General features: G+C 41.6%; 1 protein-coding gene, 1 long non-coding RNA gene and 1 pseudogene across 2 annotated transcripts; 2 read left to right on the top strand and 1 right to left on the bottom strand.

Moving 5' to 3' along the window:
• Positions 1-6471: 6471 nt before the first annotated feature.
• LOC105045800 (uncharacterized) lies at positions 6472-6898 on the bottom strand. Its single transcript, XR_832136.3, has 2 exons — positions 6763-6898; positions 6472-6691 (listed from the first exon to the last, which is right to left on the bottom strand). It is a non-coding gene; the product is annotated as an uncharacterized lncRNA (long non-coding RNA).
• A 144-nt stretch (positions 6899-7042) lies between these two features.
• LOC105046163 (uncharacterized) lies at positions 7043-16492 on the top strand (annotated as a pseudogene).
• On the top strand, positions 15416-16219 carry LOC140858058 (small ribosomal subunit protein uS12-like). Its single transcript, XM_073257496.1, has 4 exons — positions 15416-15489; positions 15609-15764; positions 15844-15974; positions 16098-16219. The coding sequence occupies exons 1-4, from the start codon at positions 15416-15418 to the stop codon at positions 16217-16219; spliced, it is 483 nt and encodes a 160-aa protein (XP_073113597.1).
• Positions 16493-16679: the final 187 nt, after the last annotated feature.

Raw genomic sequence — 16679 nt, 5'->3', positions numbered from 1 at the left:
GAAACGATGATCATTTATTTGAACCGTAGCTTGGATGGTTGAATATGCTTTAGTTTGCTAGATTCAATTTAGACATTTGCGCATGAAATGCAGCCATATCATATATTTGATACATCAATTCCAATCTAGCACTTGCCTTTATCTCTATTACCCTCTATTTGGTGTGAATGATGGATTAGAAGTAGGATAGATAGGGGAGGAAGGATGGATGAGAGAGATAATGGATGGGAGAGAGCTATTTATTTGTTGAAATATAAAAAGATAGATGAAAATGATTTTTTACTATGTTTGGTATAGAAGGAATGAAATGAAATGATGAATAATATTTTTATGACAAATTTAACTAAATTGCCCTTTGATAAAAGATAGTTTTATTATGAATTTTGTTATGGTACTCCAAAATTTTTTTTAGTCTTTTTATTATTAGAGTTTTTTTTATGGTCCGATTTAGGAAGGATGGCGCTGATTTATCAACCAGCAACTGATTTTAATTGATCATGTGTGTGGCTGGTGCGGTAAATAATTTAAATTATGGGAGTATTTTCACACCAAAAGAGATGGCAAGTCCTCTAGAATAGTGAACGAGTCTTGGAATAGTGGGGACGATGATGCAGGTCATCAAGGTTGTTGTCGAGGGTAGTGACGCAGGGGATGAGGGCGTCCACTATGGCCTGCAAAGAAATGTGTGTGTTACGGTGGTATCATGGATGCCTCGGATTTACAGCTCTATTGACTATGCTGTGAAGAGGCATGCCCTGAAGAGCTGAGCTATATGTATATTGTGAAGAGCTGAGCCATATGCATGCTGTGAAGAGCTACCTTCATATGAGCTGAGCTGATCCTGATATGAGTTGAGCTGATCCTGATATGAGCTTCTCTATGCTGATACGAGGTATCCTGAGCATCTATACTGATATGAGCTGAGGCCAAAAGTAATAAATATCCCTATGTGGAGAGCATATGAAGACTAAAATCTCTCCTAATTAACAACCTATGCAATTAATAGGTGGGACCCTCACCTGCCATGAGGTGACACCACTCATTCAACAAGGTTAAAAGATCAAATACGGTCTTTGAGATTATTCAAAAGGATATTCAAATCTCCCACTCAGTATGCTACCAGCAACGATTTCCTCATTTTATGGGAGCAATCGAGGGCTGAATCATCTCATCTGCTATAGCAATTTCAATGGTCCGTCAATCTCGAGATCGCACGATCACACAGTTATGCAACCAGTTGTCCAACATCCTTCTATATAAACAATCAGAGCTTCGAAGATTCAAGTAAGTCCAATCAAATCTCTCTCAAAGAATCTGTTGCTGCTCATTTATTCTCTGTTTTCTGATTTGAACATCGGAGGATCCTCCCCGGAGCCACAACCTCTAATTTGGGACTTGTTTTACAGGTTACTCCATGATCCAGGTGGCTAAGTCGAAAGATGGGGTCCAAGGTAGGAGTAGGGCATCAATGGCCTGGTTCATGATGGTCTTGAGGATCCTTGCAATCTATATCACTGCCACAATCGATGAGAATGAGAGAAGGAAAGGAGGAGAAGAGCTGCCGAGGAGGAGGAGATTGCGGAAGGAGGAGAACTACTCGAAGATCATGGGATCACTGTTGCTCGAAGATCGTGAGAGATTACTACTCGAGGAGGAGGAAGATGGTGCTAGGAGAGGGAGGATGAGGAGGATCGTGAAAGAAGATTGGCCGAGATCGCCACTCAAGGAGGAGGATGGTGCAAAGAGAGGGAAGAGGAGGAGAGGTGGCCGATGTGGGAGGTGGCTGATGTAGAGAGACAACAAGGGGATGGTGTGAGGAGATGGAGAAGGAGAGGCAACAAGAGGAGGGAGCCAACGCGAGAGATGGCCGACACAATAGAGAGAAGGCTGAGATGGTCGATGTAGTGGAGAGGCAGTTGGCACAGGGAGAGGTAGTGATAAAAGGAGGGCGAGACAGCTGACGTAAAGAGCCAATCAGAGGATGGCTTGAGGAGAGGGAGGAGCAGGAGAGTCGACAAGGGGAGGGGTCTGATGCATGAGGTGGCCAATGCGGTAGAGAGGCGATCGGTGTAAGGAGAGATGGCAGTAAGGAGATCGAGAGGTAGTCGATGTAGAGAAGCAGTGAGGGAATGGCATGAGGAGAGGGAGAGAGAGAGGCAGGGAGGTGAGAGGGCTGGCACAGGAGATGGTCGATGCGGTGAGAGGGCCGGCATAGGAGCTGGTCGATGCGATGAGAGGCAGCCGGCACGAGGAGATGCGATGGCAAGAGCAAAAGGCTTTAGTGACCTTTAATTTAAACTTCCTTAGTTATCCCTATCTAATAAAAAATAATTAAGGAACACTGAAGCAACTCCTTATTATTATTATTTATTTATAACACTTATTTTACTAAAAAATTAAAATAATGTATAAACTTATAATCTTTATAATTTGAAATTATATTAGAATTATATAAATTAATTATATATAGATAGATTTATTTATATATTAGTTATATAAATAAATAAAATAACTCATAATTTAATTTTAATAGTTGATTAATTTTATACAAATAATTAATTAAAATAGTGAATATAAAAAATATAAAAAGATAAATCTAATTATTTACTTATAATTATAAAAATTTTGAACTAAAATTAAAATAATTATTAATAAAATTTAATAGTATAGGATAAGTAGTATAAGAAAAATAAATAATATATATAAATAAAATAAATAAAAAGATGAACAAGAATTAATTTTTTTTTAAAAAAATTAATGAGAGATAATTTTATCAACATAGAAATCCACCTCTTACATACTTCATTCATCCTTCCTTACATTCTTTCAAATTGGGAGGATGTGAAATTGTGGTCTAAAATGGATGGAGGTTATCTATTCTAAAATTTTTTGAGCCAAATAGTGGATATACGGAGGTTATCTATTCTTTCAATCCCATCTATTCTTTCTCACGATCTCCCTTAAACATAAGTTTAGTGCCTTATGATCTCAAAGGAAAACTGTAACCTAAACATACGAGTGATCATTATATCAAATAGTATCATCCTTTATGTTCGCACTGGGATAAGAATGTATGGAAGACCTCAAAATAAAGATGCGTATTGGCTTATCGCAATGATAGTTTAAAACAATTCAGAAACATTTAAGTGATGGGTTTTGGAGATTTTAATTGGTTGGCTCTGGGTAGGTTATTCAATTAATTAAATATTCTTTCATTTATCTCATAATAAATCAAAGAGTAAATTACATAAATATTTTTTCAACTTTAGCTCAATTTTACTTATACCTCTTGTACTTTTAAAAGTGTCAAACTGGCCCTTTTAGTTATCGATATATTCCAATATGGTCCAACCATTTATTTTATCAATAAACAGTGTTAGATTTCTCTCAATGGATGAAAATATTCTTTATTCATGGATGGATTTAGAGATAGAAGAAGATGAGAAGAAAAGTGGATGAAAAGGAAGGGAAGGAGGGAAGAATGATCACGGGTAAAGAATAGATTAGAAGAAAAGAAGGATAAGAAGGATAAGAGGATGGGGAGGAAGAAAAGAAAAAAAAAAGAGTTATCACGGAAAGGAGTGGAGGTGGAAGGGGTTGTCGTGGCGGGGATGGCTTATGGGCGGTTTGGAGGAAAAGAAGAATGAGAAGGTAAAATAGATGAGAAAGAAAAAGAGGTGGATGGAGCCATCATGAAAGAAGCGAAATACATGAGGAGAAAGGAGAGGAGAAGAATTTTTTTGCCAGTGAGAAAAGGCTAATTTAGAGAGGGCCATCTTAAAGGATTGGACTCATGGGTTGATTTGGAAGAAAAAGAGAATAAAAAGAAAGGAGAGGAGGGAAGAGAGGCCGCCAACAAGGAATATGATGGAGGAGGAAGGAGAGGAGAAGAGGATAGGAAGGAAGAAGATCAAGAAAGCAAAAATAGATGAAGATGGAGAATGCCGCCGTAAAGAGAAATAGTTTATGGGTGGCTTGGAGAAAAAGGATGAGAAAAAGTGCATGGAAAGGAAGAGAATGAGAAAAGGGGGGAGGATAATGGATGGAGAAAATGGAGAATAAAGGAAAGAAGGAGAATGGGTGAAGAAAGGGGAGGAGAAGAAAGGAGGAGGGAGGAAGGGGAGGAGGAGAAATAGATGAGAAAGAAAAGGAGGAGGAAGGAAGAGAGAGAAAGAGAGACGTCGGTCATAGAGGAGAGGATCAATCGGAGAGGAGAGAAAAGGGAGGAGGAAGGAGGAAGGAGATGGGTATTTTTGTAATTTTAAAAATTTTTATTAACGGAGATAGATGACTAACTAGAAGAATCAGTTTGATACTTTTTAAAATATATGAGTGTAAGTGAAATTGAGCTATGGATTGTTTCTGTAATTTATCCTAAATTAAAAGATTCTTTTGAGTGTAAAAAATAAAATGGTATGGTATCAATGCAGGTGCCAGGTTATTTTTTTGAAGACGAAAGCAAGTAACTTTTTGTCCATTTATTTATCCTTCTTGGAAAGGCGACATTTGATCCCAAAACTTTAGTCCAACCCCACGAGACAGTGTACAGGTGAAATAACCCTGCACCTTTTTTTTTTTTTTTTTGATAAGACTGTACCTTAATTTTTTTGAGAATGTGTATGTAATATGGTTTTAGCTATCCTATTTCTTTTTTATGGACCCTAAAAGGGGTCTCCCTCACGTACTGCAACATCAAAGCGAACACCCCTCTGATGGAAAGAAAACCCACGCCCCACACCAACTCAATCCCTTCAACCAATAAGGGTTAACGGAACAAGGTACATTGGATCTGAGGTGGGTACATCATACATTTATCCATCACCATTGGTCATTGTGAGCTTGTTTGGATAGTTAGCTCCAGAATGTTATAGAATTTATGAGTTAGATTAATATAATCATTAAAATTAAGTTGAACTAAATTTATATTTACAAATACATAGAATTTTTTTGGAGCAAACTGGCTCGAATCCCATAAAAAAAAAAATTTTACTGTATCTTTTTTATGTCTTTATGGAATTTGAACTAATCTACTTCAGAACTACTCTAACTATTTATAAATATAGATCGAATCAAATCTGATTTTGATGATTATATTGATTTAATCCATGAATTTCATGAGATTTTAGATCCAACTATCCAAAATAGATCTTAACGACTTATTTGGATATACCTACAAAATTGGATAGAAAATTTTATAAAATTTATACATTGAATAATCTATTTAAGTATGATTATATATCAACCAAATATCACCTAGCCAAAATCCTATAAGAAGAAAAAATATATATATCTTCGTAGATCTTTTTTTTCTTTTTATAGTCCAAATAATAGGATCGAGGCTGAATTTGACCGGGCTCTTAGAGAATATATAAGCTAATAGGCCCGATTTTTATAGAAACTGTAGTCCAATCACATAAGAATATTCAAACAGGCCCTAAATGATGGCAACATGGGACTAATTAGAAATAAAAGGAAAAAAAAAAGGGATCGTAACACCTGGTTACTTTAGAAAGACTGGCAGATCAAAATGCATGAAATTACATATTTTAGTGTAAGATTGATAAAAGATAAAACACACCAAGCTGACAGCAAGACGTATAGGATAGGCCCATCTTTAATTGAGGAGCTAGACCTTGAATCTAAATTCAATTCAACCAAGTTGTGCATAGATATGAAAATTATGACTTCAATCTGCACGGTTTGGCCAAATTTGATCCATGATGCTAACTCAGGCGAGTAAAAAGGTTAAATTAAATCCAAAGTAACTAAACTCCAAGCTGCATCTCACCCTTACAATGATCTTGACATCGCATTGCATACTTATGTCACATCCACAAGGCTTTCAGTTGCATGACCAACGAAAAAACCTTATATTCAGCCATCATGACCCGAAAGAAGAAGTGATGTACAAGGATCATGACATGCTGGAAATCTTATCGCACTGAGGAGGGTCATGTCATGGTCATATTCCATTAATTCCCCCAAAAAAAAAAAAAGTCATTTCCTACACCACATGATCACATGCATACAGATAATCATAGCCGTTAATTCTACAACAATCAAGTAATTCAAATCAATTACAAAATAAATTAAAAAATCATCAATATGAATCTAATTTATTTATTAAATCATTTAAAAAATTAATTTTAAATTTAATTTCTTTATTAAATAGATAATTCGAATAGATACACTTAATTTTTTTATTAAATAAATTAAATTTAATATAAACGGATCGAATAAATTAAGAATGTATTTGATTATATTTTTATATTTTATATTTTTATTTTTTAAAAAAATATATATTTTTATAATTTTTATTGTAAAATAAAAATAAAAAATAAAAAATATATTTGATAACCCGCTGCTATAAAGCAAGAGAGGGGGATTGAACTCCCTCGACTCCTTCCACTACATCCTCTCGAATCTTTTATCACAATTTTTCTCACAGTGGTGACAGACTCAATCCTTCACTTAGTCAAAATTTCTTCTCTTTTCTAGAATAGAACAAATCCAAGAAAATTTCTACACTGCAATCATACAGATTGTAGAAGCCAAGCCGAGCTCGTCTCAGACCAAGACATAATTCTCTCCGGCCATGGTTTTTGATTCACAGAACAACACCTCGAGCTCACATAACAACCCCTCGAGCACCCTCTCGATCGAGGTTATAACGTAGCTCCCCCAATTAACTCTGCAATCCAAATCAACCAAAAACTTTCAGATCTGAGCAATGAATCAACGAACCGAGTCGATCAATCTCACCTTGGAGATGAGACGCGCGATGCGGGAGCCCTCGGCGAGGGGTTCAGAGAAGGAGGAGCTGGAAAGAGGGATGCAATCGGATGGGGTCTCGAAGAGGGAGAGGGAGAAGCGCTTATAGATGATGCCGAAGGATTCCTCCTCCTCCTCCCATCCTAAAACTTCTCACCAACCCGGAATAACCCCCAAGGACAATTTCTTTGGGTAAATATGGAAGAGCGGAAATTTAGGAAGGAAAAAGGAAAAAAAGAGAAAGAAGGCAGAAGATGGAAGGGAATTTTTTTTTAAAAAAAAAGAAAAAAAAAAAACTCTCCCGTTCTCCTTTATCCTCTCGTTTCACCCACTGTATTCTTAGTTGGTAGGCGGAGTAGAGAGGCCAGAAAGAACCCTTGGTCGTCTTGGAGACAGCGATGGTGGAGCCTCTCGAAGAGCCGCCGGAGGGTTGCCTCGCCGCCGAGGACCTCCTTCTCCTCGACTTCCCTTCCGACATCGACCTCAATCCTCCCTCCCACCACCAGAACTATATATGACCCCCCCTCTCCCCACCACCGCCGGAGGGCTGCAGGACCAGTCCCTCCTTATATCCTCGACTCCACAGACATCCCCGCCGTCGACGGCCTTCCGGTTAGGCATCCGAAAATCCTCATCAAAATCCGATTGTTATCTGCTTTATTCGATAAAGATTTCATTTTTACTTTCCGTTTCTGTTGCGGCCAATCCCCTCATCGTCTGATCGTCGGAAACGAGTGCCTGTAAAAGAAGTCTGCACCGATCAGAGATGACTCCGATGGAGACCTTCCGACGGTCAAGTCAGAGAAGAGACTAGGCAACAGTAGAAAAGAATCAAGGAGCTCAGCGAGAGAGAGAGTAAGTCCAAGGGTTTCGAAGAGACCTCCTCCAGCACTATTGCCTTCCCTGTTTTATAGTAGAGTGCGGCATGACGCCGTCATTAATGACGCAGATAATTGGAGAGTTGTCAAATCACCGCGGATTGTCAGAATGAACCCATGTCTTCGGCAGGACAATGTCCTAGGATGACTGCACAGCATGTCCTTGACAAGACAACAGCCCATAGCGGTCGTACGGCCCTTGGGCGGGCTGGCCGACCATACGTCGGTATTCGGCTGTCGGGACGTCGGGTGATGACCCGGAGACACCATCGGCCGGTTTAATACCTCACTGAGGTCGAACGTCAATTGCCGCCCCCGACAGTGAGTCGGTGATTTGGACTCCACCGCTCGGTTGGTTGGGAACGGAATGGGTCTGCCCGGTCGACACTCCTTCAGTCGGATAATGTCGGCAGCTTACTATCGGCAGTCATCGATCAGTGCGGTCGGTAGAGTCGGGCGTCGGTCGGAGTCATCCGTCGATCGTCGGTTGGAGTCATCCGTCGGTCGTCGGTCAGACCGGTCCGAGGGTAAGTCGGCGTATGGGGGTCAGTCGGTATATCCCAACAGTTGCCCCCTACTCCTGAGTCCAATGTCGTGTTGGCTCGCGTGAACACGTGAACGACGGCTTCGGGCGAAAGGAGTGGTTTTTCGTCATGTCTTGCCCCGACTCTGGCGATCGCATCAACGAACGATCCGATGTCGGTCGTCTCGACAGTAGGTCGAGCATGCACGTCGGGTCGGAGGTCAGCCAACCTCCGAACGTTGCTCGTCGACACGATCATTCTGCAGAGTCTGATAGTCAAGTAGCATCCGACGTATTTGGATAGGATAACGATGGCAAGTCAAATATTCATTGTCTGACCCCTGGGTCGGACATGCACGTCGGGACGTATGATAAACGGTGGCAAGCCGAATATTCTTCGATCGATCGTGACCGGGTCGGTACGTCGCAAGTCGAATATCCGTTGACATAGCATGTCGAGTCGTATGATAGACGGTGGCAAGCCGAATATCCTTCGACCGATCGTGACCGGGTCGGTATGGCGCAAGTCGAATATCCGTTGCCCAGACCTTGATCGGGCGGGTATGTCATGGTTGTCTTGGCGTTTTGCCCTTTCTTAGTCGAAGCTAAGTTGGCAAGTTAGCCAGCCGCATTGGAAGCCCTTTGCCTTCAGAGGCGGAGGCCGTCGGTTCGGCGATCGATGATCGAGCCGTTGATTCGGCGATCGGCGATCGAGCCGTGTTGGTCGGAGCCTTTTGCCTTCAGAGGCCGAGGCCGTCGGTTCGGCGATCGATGATCGAGCCATTGATTCGGCGATCGACGATCGAGCCGTGTTGGTCGGGGCCTTTTACCTTCAGAGGCCGAGGCCATCGGTTTGGCGATCGATGATCGAGCCATTGATTCGACGATCGGTGATCGAGCCGTGTTGGTCGGGGCCTTTTGCCTTCAGAGGTCGAGGCCGTCGGTTCGGTGATTGGTGATCGAGCCGTTGATTCGATGATCGGCGATCGGGATCGAGCCGTTGATTCGGCGATCGACTATCGAGCTGCTTCAGTCGAGGCCTTTTGCCTTCAGAGGCCGAGGCCGTCGTAGATTCGATGATCGGCTATCGAGCTGCTTCGGTCGAGGCCTTTTGCCTTCAGAGACTGAGGCCGTCGGTTCGGCGATCGGTGATCGAGCCATTGATTCGGCGATCGACGATCGAGCCGTATTGGTCGAGGCCCTTTTACCTTCAGAGACCGAGACCGTCGTAGATTCGACAATCAGTTTACGTTGGTCGAGGCCCTTTGCCTTCAGAGGCCGAGGCCATCGTAGATACTCCGCTCCTTCGATCTCTATCAGGATCTGCACACGAGGAGTGGGGAGAGGGGTGTAGGAGTCATACCTGCGATGCATCGGTCTCAGACTCCGTTGTCGGGATGAGACCCGTCTATCGGTGGGGCTCGCTGGATTCAGCAGGAGCTCAATTTTTCTTCCGCTTCTCCTTCTGACCCGTGCCCTCGGTTAGGTGCTGGTCGAAAGCTCCTTCGTCTGCACGCATATATTTGTACGCGCGCTCCAGCAATTCGGCATACATCCGGGGGAGGGTCTTGTCCAAGGAATAGGTGAATCGAGACTCTCTTAGTCCCCTTTTCATGGCCGAGATAGTCATGTCTTCGTTGAGGTCCCGGACCTCAAGTGTGGCCGCGTTGAACCGGGCCACAAAGTGTCGTAGAGTCTCATTTTCTCCCTGCTTGAGGGAGAAAAGGCTGTCTGAGGTTTACAGCGGCTTCTGGTTGGTGCTGAAATAGGCTACGAAAGAATGTTCGAGCTGTCCGAAGGAGTGGATACTTTTCGAACGGAGGCCGGAGTACCAGGCCCTGGCAGCTCTGCGGAGTGTGGCAGGAAAGCCGACGCAGAGAAGGGCATCGGTCGCTCCTTGGACTGTCATGAGAGCCTTGTAGCTCTCCAGGTGGTCAACTGGATCGGTGGAGCCGTCATAGGGCTCTACATGGGGTATTTTGAACCGACTAGGGATCGGCTCGTCGAGGATGAGTCGGGAGAGAGGTGGGCGGTCTGGAAGTCGACGTCATTCGAAAACTTCTGTCCGTCCACCTGCAGCTGGGTAAGCCGACGGTCGATTTCTTCGAACCTGCATTCGTAGTCGTCGGCCCGTCGATGCTGAGAGACCCCGGGGGTGGAGTCTCCCGACGAATCTGAGAGGGAGGCGGACGGTGTTCGTGGCCGCTTCTCCTTCCTTGCTCGTTTCAGCTGGGAAGGAGAAGGTCGTCGAGACCGGTGGGTATCATGCCGTGTCCGCCTTTCCCCCTCTCGATGGGAGTGCCGTGACGGCTGCTCCTGAGGAGGGGAAGGAGACCGATGCGGGCGTCGGCGGCTGCTCCTGGAGGGCATCGGGTGTACCATCGATTGCTCCACCGACGAGCGCGGCAACCGGGTTGGTTGTTGTTGAAGGCTCTTGACCGCGTCCGTTAGCACGGTCATCTGCCGCATGATCGCCGCGTTCTGTGCCTCCGTGGTTACCACAGGGTGCGGAGAGCTGGGCTCCACCATGGAGGGTGAAGGAGAGGGCTCTTCCCGACGGAAAGAGTGCCTCGCCGATCTGGTGGCTTTCGATCGCTGAGCCCTGATTCTTGTCATTTTGAAAGGGTGTTTCAAGTTTTGTGGGGGTCGTGATCCCCCCTTCCTGACGCGTCAAACCTGTTGCGGCCAATCCCCTCATCGCCTGATCGTCGGGAATGAGCGCCTGCGAAAGAAGTCCTCACTGACCGGAGGTGACTCCGACGGGGATCCTCCGACGGTCAAGTCAGAGAGGAGACTAGGCAACAGTAGAAAAGAATCAAGAAGCTCAGCGAGAGAGAGAGAGAGTAAGTCCAAGGGTTTCGAAGGGACCTCCTCCAGCACTGTTGCCTTCCCCATTTTATAGTAGAGCGCGGCATGACGCCGTCATTAATGGCACAGATAATTGGAAAGTTGTCAGAACGAACCCATGTCTTCGGCAGGACAATGTCCTAGGACGACTGCACAGCATGTCCTTGACAAGACAACAGCCCATAGCGATCGTACGGCCCTTGGACGGGCTGGCCGACCATACGTTGGTATTCGACTGTCGGAACGTCGGGTGATGACCCGGAGACACCGTCGGCCGGTTTAATGCCTCGCTGAGGTCGGACGTCGGCTACCGCCCCCGACAGTGAGTCGGTGATTTGGGCTGCACCGCTCGACTGGTTGGGAACGGAATGGGTCTGCCCAGCCGACACTCCTTCAGTCGGATAATGTCGGTAGCTTACTATCGGCAGTCGTCGATCAGTGCGGTCGGTAGAGTCGGACGTCGGTCGGAGTCATCCATCGGTCGTTGGTCAGATCGGTCCGAGGGTAAGTCGGCGTATGGGGGTCAGTCGATATATCCCAATACTTTCTTTTCCTGAGGTTTTACAGGGCCTGACGGTGGAGGAAGGAGGAGGCAGCGAAGAGGAGGAGCTAGAGTGGCTGTCGAACAAGGACGTGTTTTCGGGGCTGGAGACTTCCTTCGAAATCTCCACCCACTTATGGAGCAGCCGCGGCGGTGGGACCGGGAGCAGCCACGGCGGTGGGCCGCCAAAGTGGTGGAGGGGGCGAGGCCGAGCCCGATGTTGGTCCTAGTTGTGGCGGCGCCGTCCAGGGTGCCAGTGCGGTAGAGAAGCAAGGAGCGGCGGTGGAGGGTACTTGCCAGGCAGGCAGAGAGCCAAAGAGAGAGGGACGGGGAGGGGGAGGGCGAGGAGGAGGTGGCAAGCGTTGGAGCGGATGGAGTCAGAAAAAAATAAAAATAAATTTTAAAAAATAAAAAAAAAATACTTTTCACAGAAAATAATTATTTTTATTTTTTTTATTTTTAATTTCTAATTTTTATGATGTTATCAAATATTATTTTTTAATTTTTATTTTTTAAAAAATTAAAAAATAAAAAAAATATTTTTTTAATGATTAATCTAACGTATCTTAAATAAGTCAGATTAAATATGTCACAAATAAATTAAATAAATTTTAAATATACTAAATAAAATTAAATAAATTAAATAGATTATTTGATACAATTTGATTTAAATATTAAATAAATTAAATAAATTATATATTTAAAATTTAATTTAATTTAAATATTAAATAAATTAAATAGATCAGTTTGGTTCAAATTTATTCAACCTAAACTCATATTTATTTATAATGGATCGAACTATATTTTATCAATCTTACAAATAAATATTTGATAAATAAATAAAACTAAATTATTATGTTGGATATGGCCATCCGTACTCTCTCGCAACGATGAAGAAAGGATCACATAATTTCACTTGTGTGTGTGTGAAGCGCATGTGAAAGCACGCCCACGCACCAGATTAGATCCTGCACCGAGTTGCCGAGTGCATCACAATCGGGCGTAAAATGCCAAGAAACAATCATAGCCGTCAGATCCTTGCATCTAGTCATGCGTTGCCCTAGACTTGTAACTCCATCAAGCCGCCGTCCTCCTTCAGCTCCTTAAAAATCTCCATTTACCCTCCCCTCCAATTCTCGCTCAACGATCGATCGAAGCTTATTCCTGGGATAACCACAGAGGTCGCCCTCTCTACTCAAAATGGGATAAGCATTCTCTTTTTCCTTTCACCCATTCCATCACCTTTCTATATTTTCTCTTAGATTTTAGAACCTCCGTTGCCTTAAAGATATTTTTTTTTGCTCTAATGCTTATCATCAATCTGTTCGATGGATTATTAGTAGATTTTGATAGGACATTAATGTGTTTTGACTTCTTCCAGAGCATTAGAAATTCAATATTCGATATTTTGCATCAATCTATCGATGTTTGATTGCTGCTTTGATACTGGTCATGTATTTTTTTTTAAATATTTTTTTATAGTTTCAGAGATAGTTTTTGTACCTAAAGAAGTTGAACGACGAAGAAATAAATATATGCTTATTGACGGTCTAGTGCTGATTCGACTTTTCTCCCATCAGCACTTAATATTATCATAAGCTAAAGTAATCATATGCCACCATATTTACAGGAACCATTCAAACATTTATTCTGTAGGGCATATATGGTGGTATACATACAGAGGTTCGCTGCTTTTTCTTTTTCTTTTAAAAAAAAAATATTTTCTTGTTCATACCTCGTGATGGTTTTGTAATTTATGAGTGGCTTTAGAAAATCTCATCTTGATTTTACAAGTAATTTTTAAATTAAAAGTGGGACTACTGGATGAACTCTAATATAAATTGCAACACTTTGGTGATAAAATTAAACCCAGCTTTATATTTATCCAAGTGGGCTTGTAATTGGAAAATTATTGTAGATTTGCCACAAATATATATATATATATATATATATATATATATATATATATATATATATATATATATTTATATTTTGCTCTAAATTCTGAGATGATGTTCCCATGAACAAAGTCTTTGAGTATCTTTACTGAGTTGATATGCTTATGGACGGTCCAGTGCTAATTTGGATTTAACACATCAGTGCCTAACATTATCATAAGCTAAAGTAAACATGTGCCATCGTGTATATTGAAGTCCTTTCTCCAAAATATCAATTTCGGGGCAGATATACTTGTTGATATATTATTTCTACTTTTGTCCCATTTAACAGTGTGATGATTTGTTATTTTTGATTTTATAATAATCTTATTCTTTATATTATGTTGTTAAGGGATTTGGAAGATCACCCTTGTTCTCTGATGCTAAATCAATTAAATAAAATTTTCTACGAGATGGAAAGACCCACTCTAATAGAAATTGCATTCGTTTGGAAGGGGGCAAACCAAGCTTGCTAGTGAAAGAAAATTCTCAAAATTGTTGCAAACATATAATGTGTATGTTTCTAAAATGAATTAATCTACAGTTTTTTAAATTTGAGGAGAAGTTAGATTACGAAGATCATACGAAATACTCTCACCCCACTTGCATATGCTTATTGACGGTCTAGTGCTGATCAGAACTTGACCCTTCAGCACTTAAACATTATCATAAGCTAAAGTATAATTTGCCACCATGTGTTGAAGTCCTTGCTTCAGATTATTCAATTATATCAAAGGCATTTTTGGTATTCAATTATATCAAAGGTATTTTTGGTGGCATACATGCTAGAAGTTTATGTCTTTATTTTTTAAGTACACTTTTAGAGTTCGTGGTTCATGATTTCTTTGATTTGTCTGTTTCTCCTTATCTTATTGCTGAGGGCTTTTGAAGATGTTCCTTGCTTTCTATTTTAAAAAATTACAGACTCAGTGCAGCTTGTTGATTTGGAGACTTTAAGAAATTGTTGTATATATACAATGGGTGTGTTTATTATTTCTAAAAGAAGTGACAAAGATGAAGATCGTTTGATCAAAATCTCATCCCCTCATCTGCCGCCACCTTTCTCCTCCAATTCATAAATATGCCTGTTGATGGTCTTGTGCTGATTTGAGTGAGGGACATTGAAACTTAAATTATCATGCAGGACGTGTTGGCACCGTGTTTATGGAAGCCTCTTGAAGTATTCAATTTAAAGGCAGATAAATTTGGTGTCTTACATTTTAGGAACTATTCTTTGTCCAACTTTTAAAAATTTTAATTAAAAGATCATATTGTTTATGATCCTTTAAGTTCTTTTTATCCTTGTCCTCTTGTTAAGTGATTTGCAAGGCACTGTTATCTTCTTGTTTCATTCTCCTCAATATATTATGAGCTTAGTAGAAAGAATCTTCCACTCAGGTGGCACATCCACTTCTGAATCTCCTCAGAAACTTGTCCATTCGCCTGCTTCCTATGTGTCTTTTTATTAAAAAAAATTTCATAAGAGCTGCTTCCCTGCACCTTCACATCTTCACCTGCACTTGCTTTGGTAACTAAGATAACAAGTTTGATGCTATCATTTCTCAATAAGATGAACTTATAAGTATTTCAACGTTCATGTGGTTGGACTGAGTCCTGAACATAAGTCAAGAAACAATTGATATGTGAGCATTCATATGTCTACCCAAGCTAAATCCCTTAGTAGGAAATATGAGGTAATATAAGGGTTACTATTAGAAGAATAAGAATGTTCATGGCTCCAGCAAAAGTATGCTTCAGAAAGGCCAAGAACTCCAAGATTACTCATGGTAACTGGCAAAAAGAGTATGCATCACCTGACAAGTGTACCCTTCAAATAGGTAGATTTGTTTCTAAAGATGGCTTGGTGTCGGGACTGTGCTCTATATGGCACCATCACTGTGTGGCTGAAAAATAGGACATGGATGTTGCTGATTTTCTGACAGAGGTGTATTTGTTTGTATATGAAAGTGAAGACAGTGAATATTATCTTGTGTACATAGGCTTACAACAAATTAGGACCTGTACTATGCCAGAAAGGAAAATGTGCCATGCGCCTAATGCCATATTGAATCATAGATAGAATGTTAACAATCTTTAAAACCTTATGGCAGGAAGACTCATGGTATGGAAGCTGCACGTAAGCTGAAGGCCCACAGAAGGAAGCAGAGGTGGGCTGACAAAGCATATAAGAAAAGTCACGTTGGCAATGAATGGAAGAAGCCTTTTGCTGGCTCTTCTCGTGCAAAAGGGATTGTTTTGGAGAAAATGTGAGCAAAAATTACATGCGTTCGCATTCCTTTCTTCTGGAATCATGGTTTATCACATAACTCGCTGCTTTATTTGCAGAGGCATTGAGGCGAAGCAGCCAAATTCTGCCATCCGAAAGTGTGCTCGGGTGCAGTTGATTAAAAATGGGAAGAAGATTGCTGCTTTTGTCCTCAATGATGGTTGCTTAAATTTCATTGTGGAAAATGCAAGTTTTCTTCTTCTCTCTTTCTCTATCCAAGAATTTTTTTAGTTCAAATTGTGATGAGCTGTTTTTTGTGTTTTTTGACCATTGACATTAATCAATTCTATGTACAGGATGAAGCTGATTGCAGGATTTGATCATAAAGGGCATGCAGTTGGAGATATTCCTGGTGTCAGGTTTAAGGTTGTTAAGGTCTCGGGTGTCTCTCTATTGGCTCTCTTCAAGGAGAAGAAGGAGAAACCTAGATCTTAGGCTACCAGGTCTTGACTATTGACTAGACATGCAAGGTGCTAGATGATTTTGGAGAATCATTTGTTGTTTTATTCTTTTTTATTCGAGGCAGTTATGTTTTTTTGATCTTGATAATTGCATTGTTGAAGAGAATTTTGAGCCTCTTAGGTTTCTTGTAATCAAAGTGAGATTTTATACCTGTCATAATATTTTGCTAAGCCACTATTGTACACTTTGTTCAATCTGTATCGGTCCCGGAATAAAATCACTTCTAAACAGGCTATTCTAGAAGCACTTCTGTGGAACAAGGTTGTGAGAAATTATTACATACACTAGGTGCAAGTGAACCAGGGTAAATCTCGAAGAACGGTGGAGAGCGCACAATCGAAAATTGATGAAATACAAGAGGTAGTGTGGCGTGTTATCCACCATGGGATTTGCACCATCCAATTGCACCTGATGCATGCAACACGGAGGCCAG

Source organism: Elaeis guineensis, chromosome 5 (genome assembly GCF_000442705.2).
Source record: "Elaeis guineensis isolate ETL-2024a chromosome 5, EG11, whole genome shotgun sequence".
NCBI classification, from domain to species: Eukaryota; Viridiplantae; Streptophyta; class Magnoliopsida; order Arecales; family Arecaceae; genus Elaeis; species Elaeis guineensis.
This window is presented reverse-complemented; position numbering and strand designations above follow the sequence as displayed.